We start from the raw sequence: 4,598 nt of genomic DNA, 5'->3' as shown, positions 1-4,598 counted from the left end.
CCCACACATCTTTGGCCAGCTTTTCGACTCCGCCTCCGACGTCTTCGGACTCCAACGAGCTCCGAACTATGTTGTCGAAGTCAGAGTCCCCAGAGAAAAGAATGATCCGGTCCACTTTCGGGTTAAAGCACGCCTTGGTTAACTCTGATGCGACGGCAACGTCACAGCCTCTCTGTACGGACTGACCCTTCCATCGCTTAACTCCGTAGGTCCGAGCCTCCACCTTGCACCTTCTTCCATTGGTGCCGTCGCCTCCCAGCCCTCCATTCCACTCATCAGACCCTACCTCGGTCCCTAACGGCTCCAGATCTCCTGATAAGTTCTCCGTTTTCTTGCCCTCACGGATAAGTTTCTTGACCAATCGAGTATACTGCCTGTGTTCCTCGTACAGACACTTTATCATGTGCTCCCGGATCGCGGCTTCCGGCGACTTAGGCTTCATTCGTTTGAGTTCCTGCCGGAACTGCTGCTCCTTGGACCTGAATAAGCCTTCGTTCGGTTCAGTCATGAAAAACATGACCTTAGACGCTCGCGTCTTAGCGTGCCTTTCGGCGTTGAGCACGAGATACACCAGATCCTCATACGAGAAGACATGACGATAGTACTGCTGCCAAGCGAGACGCACGTTCTCAAGATCGACGAGTATGGTGCATGAGTGTATGGGCTTATCGAGATCCAGAGGAGCCGACGACGACATTTTCGAAAATTCGGAGATTGGCATTTGCTCAACTGGCGAAGGCTAACTTTTGAAGGGCAGATATCAGCTCCTCTGTTTTTGACATCCTGGTCACCACGTCCGAGTACTCGTGGTCACTCACTGAATAGTCGCTGGAATCCGCGTTGAGTCGTTGATGGCTCACAACTGAAGGGGAAGTCAGCCGAAGCGGTTCGCCTCTGAGGGAGTCGCTGTCTTGTGTGTCGTCGGAGACATAGCGTACTGCATGCTGACCCACTGGCTTCATGGGTTGGGAGTCGCTGTGTTCCGAGTCGTCGGAGATGTAGCGTACTGCATGCTGACCCACTGGGTTTTTGGATTGCGATTTGCTGTCTTCCGAGTCGTCGGAGATGTAGCGTACTGCATGCTGACCCACTGGCTTCATGGGTTGGGAGTCGCTGTCTTCCGATTCGTCAGGGATGTAGCGTGCTGCATGCTGACCCACTGGCTTCATGGGTTGGGCGACCCAGACATCTTTTGTGTGCGGATTGGTGCTAAAGGCGGCCTTGTGAGCACCAGCAGAAGACACGGGAGCGTTTTTTGCTTCAAGGCTAACTCGTACTGGTGGAGTGTATCCGTGATCCGTGGCTTCAAGACTGTCAACGTCGGAAGCGCTCAGCGAGGACCACACAGATTCATATGTCATACCCAGCCAGTAGAATCCTCGCAGGCGGGAACAAACGACACGCATCTTAGGATCGTATTACTTCATTATTCACTCGCCCAATCTCTCCCAACCAAAAACCCTATCTAATTCCGTTATCCACTAGCCAGCACTCTACGGGTCACACTCCTAGAATGTAGAGGTTTGAAAGCTCCAGACGATCGGCTAGGGGTAAAGTTCCAGACGATCGGCTAGGGGTTAAACTCGTCGAGAGGGCGGAGAGACGTACATGTCTGAAAGCACTAGACGTTCGTGGGCGTCTTCGGTGAGCCGTTTCGCAAAGACCGTTGTGCTGCCGGAATCTAACAAGGCTTGCACTCCTGGAGGCAATTCACAAACAGCAGCCGGTTCAGCGATGGGTGGGCCTTCGTCAGCGAACTGGACCTTCCTCTTCGTGCCGAGGGCGCGCTGCAATGCCTGCGTTCCCATTTGCACTCCCGAGTCGCCTAGATGTTTTTCGCACTGGCTCATCACCACGTCACCAATGTGCGAGGCCAGCAAGCGCTCCGAAGCCAGATGGTTGGGGGTCAGGGGGACCTCTACCGTGTTGGGCTCGAGGCTGTCCAAGGCAACCCATTTGATGTACTCAGCGTCGGCTTCTATCAGCCCGGCACGAATCACTCGCGCCAAGTGCGTTTTAGCGTCAGACACCTTCCTCAAAGCCACATTCCGGCCGTTGGAGTCCGCAGGTTCTACGCCCTCCAATTCTGTTTCTGCATGATGCAGCTCAGCAAGGGCGTTGGCCTCTAGTTGGCTGTAATGAGACATGCATCTCTTCGTTCGGAGGTTTTGGCGGTGGGCGCGCTGCGCGTTCGTGGCGCCAGGCCAGTCATTGATGTCTGTCTGGGCGTGGTGTGGGTTGACGAGCTGGTCGATGTGCTCGTCAACGAACTCTACTTCGGGGGTGGTGGCAGGAGTCCGAAGGTGGCTCTTGTCTGGCTTCTTCCTGCTGTCAAACGCTTTCTTGATCATTTCCTTGGGGGACGAGAGCATCTCGGTGTACTTGTAATGAATCATGGCCTCATGGGCGGCATCGTGGAGAAATATCTCTTTGAGATCCACCCCCTCAGTACGTGGATGAGGCCTTTCATTGTCTCCCTCAGCAGATCGTGGACACCTGCCACTGTCACCGATGGTTCTATTCGCTCTCATCCCCGTGTCATTTGCGCGGGCGATCTCATCAAATAGCGCCGAGGGTATATTTACAGGCAGCGGCTGTCTTTCTGTCCATTCCGACCACTTAGGGGAGGTTTCTACCACTCCGAATTGGATTGCGGGGGGTGTATGTTTGTGGGCTGGCTTCTTGTGAGCCTTGCGTTTCTTGGATCTCCTCCGTCTGCGACGTCGACGCGGAAGGGGATGCCGGTCGAATATCCTGGCGCCGCATGCATAAGGTTCGTGCCGTCGACATAAATATTTACCACCGGACTGGCTTGAACGCTCTCTGTCTCCGGTTTTATCGGGCAAATTTGGCACGAGAAACTGGTACAGGATGTGAATGGTGACATCACTGTCGGATTTGGTTTCGATGCGTCGGAGCATGTACGTAATATTTGATTTAGATCGATCGTCCTGTTTCGAATAGTATCTCCCGAGATGTTGCTGACTGAAGCAATACGCCCGATCCAGAAATAGACTCTCCATTCCGACACCCCAGTAATTTCCAAAACGGACGACTATTTTCCTAAGTAACAGCAACTGTTCCCAAGCGTTGGGAATGTATCCCAAGTTTAGGAATTGTTTCCCCAGCAAGGAATGGGGCAGTCTTTGCGTCTGACACACAATTGCCTTCGACGTGGGTGCTCATGAAAGGGGACAGACATATCCGTCCATATTACCAGGAATCGACTATTTCATAAAATTCATAAATATCCAAAGGTATGCTACGCATCGTCCATCGCATGCGCAGCGTTAGTAACGCCAAGGGATCGCTAGCAGTTGCCGGCGCGATCCTTTCACCCATCGTGAGGTACGACGAATTACCTTTGCGGAAACGAGCCAACGGGTATTGGAAAAGACGTTCAGCATATTTCATGCCCCCACCAGTTCAGATCGCGCGTCGCCGCCGAAAGCGGAGAAGACCCAGACGACGTAAGTTTTACAAGAAACGGCGTCGCGATGTGCGCCACGTTCCACGAGCAGTCCAATTTGGAGGGTTGGGCAATATACAACCGCTTTTCCCAAACGACCTGGCGTTTCCAGAACGACGCGCCCCGGTTCCTGAGAAGATTCCCGACCTTTTCACCGAGGGCAGCAACGATCCCGTCTCACCTAAGCACGTGCCCCCCATGCCTCGTGCCCACACCTCGCAGACCCCCCCAGACCAAAATCACGAGGAGATGATGACTGCCAAAGAGGCCGCCCATCAGGCCATGATTGAATACAAGTACGCCGAGATGATGTCGTCCCCCGAGGAAATGGTCAAGAATGCGTTTGACAGTACGAAGAAGCCAGACAAAAGCCACCTTCGGACTCCTACAAAATTCCCGGTAGTCGCCTATCGCGATGAGCACGCCGACCAGGTCGCCAACGGAGGCTCCGTTCCCGACATTGAGAAATATCCAGGCGCCACCAATGAGGAACGCAAACATATCCAAGCCTTCCGGGTCAACAGGGCCCAAGATGACTTGGCCACGGAGACAGCGCTAGTCAAGGCGAAAATTAACTTCCTGAGCGCTAATGGGAAGGACACGTCGCAAGCTGAGGCGGAGCTGAAGGAGTTGACTCGGGTACTTGAAGCCAAAGTGGATGCCGAAGCTGCGAAGTTTGACGCCCTCTCCAGGTTAGCCGCCCAAGTCCCGCATGCCATACAGACGCCTATGACTGCAGCGGACCGGGCGGCGTGGTTGGCGAAGTCGCCTGACGCTGAAGATGAGTTCTTGGGTCACTTCTGGGAAATGGACCGTTCTGGTAAAACCGGAGTAGAGCAGATTGGAAAGATCCTCCGAGAGAGGAGGAAAGTACGCTTCGCCGACGAGGATCCTGAGGAACCATCAGAATCCAAGCTTCGACCGTCTGCCAATCGGTTGCCGCCCGCAGGTTCCACTCCGAGGCCGCCCATTCAAAGGCCTGGAGTGCCTCCACCTCCACCACCACCAGGATCAAGGCCTCCACCATCAGTACAAGGATCAAGGCCTCCACCACCAGCACAAGGATCAAGGCCTCCACCACCACTGTCGGGTATCCTCATCACCGAGCCCGCGAGCCGGGGCGGCGGGG

At 54.5% G+C, this 4,598-nt stretch overlaps 4 protein-coding genes across 6 annotated transcripts; 1 reads left to right on the top strand and 3 right to left on the bottom strand.

Moving 5' to 3' along the window:
- Positions 1–697, bottom strand: KVP18_000043 (uncharacterized protein; the record flags this gene model as incomplete). 2 transcript variants are annotated; one of them, XM_067955833.1, is made up of 1 exon in its annotated part: positions 1–697. In XM_067955833.1, a coding segment is annotated over one exon (697 nt), but the record flags the coding sequence as incomplete, so codon positions are not given. The 2 variants fall into 2 exon arrangements, with proteins under 2 accessions (XP_067811874.1, XP_067811873.1); XM_067955832.1 differs by having other exon boundaries at positions 6–697.
- A 28-nt stretch (positions 698–725) lies between these two features.
- On the bottom strand, positions 726–1,406 carry KVP18_000042 (uncharacterized protein; the record flags this gene model as incomplete). The annotated part of the gene is made up of 1 exon (XM_067955820.1): positions 726–1,406. One exon carries the CDS (start codon positions 1,404–1,406, stop codon positions 726–728), a length of 681 nt encoding a protein of 226 aa, XP_067811872.1.
- Positions 1,407–1,577: 171 nt separating this feature from the next.
- KVP18_000041 (uncharacterized protein) lies at positions 1,578–2,921 on the bottom strand (the record flags this gene model as incomplete). The annotated part of the gene is made up of 1 exon (XM_067955736.1): positions 1,578–2,921. One exon carries the CDS (start codon positions 2,919–2,921, stop codon positions 1,578–1,580), a length of 1,344 nt encoding a protein of 447 aa, XP_067811871.1.
- Positions 2,922–3,259: 338 nt separating this feature from the next.
- On the top strand, positions 3,260–4,365 carry KVP18_000044 (uncharacterized protein; the record flags this gene model as incomplete). 2 transcript variants are annotated; one of them, XM_067955874.1, is made up of 2 exons in its annotated part: positions 3,413–4,289; positions 4,310–4,365. In XM_067955874.1, 2 exons carry the CDS (start codon positions 3,413–3,415, stop codon positions 4,363–4,365), a joined length of 933 nt encoding a protein of 310 aa, XP_067811876.1. The 2 variants fall into 2 exon arrangements, with proteins under 2 accessions (XP_067811875.1, XP_067811876.1); XM_067955873.1 differs by having other exon boundaries at positions 3,260–4,339.
- Between the last annotated feature and the right edge of the window lie 233 nt (positions 4,366–4,598).

Source organism: the organism of the source record quoted next, assembly GCF_019968955.1.
Source record: "MAG: Porospora cf. gigantea A chromosome Unknown PgA_NODE_1886_length_4598_cov_289.787, whole genome shotgun sequence".
In the NCBI taxonomy this organism is placed as follows: Eukaryota; Apicomplexa; class Conoidasida; order Eugregarinorida; family Porosporidae; genus Porospora; species Porospora cf. gigantea A.
This window is presented reverse-complemented; position numbering and strand designations above follow the sequence as displayed.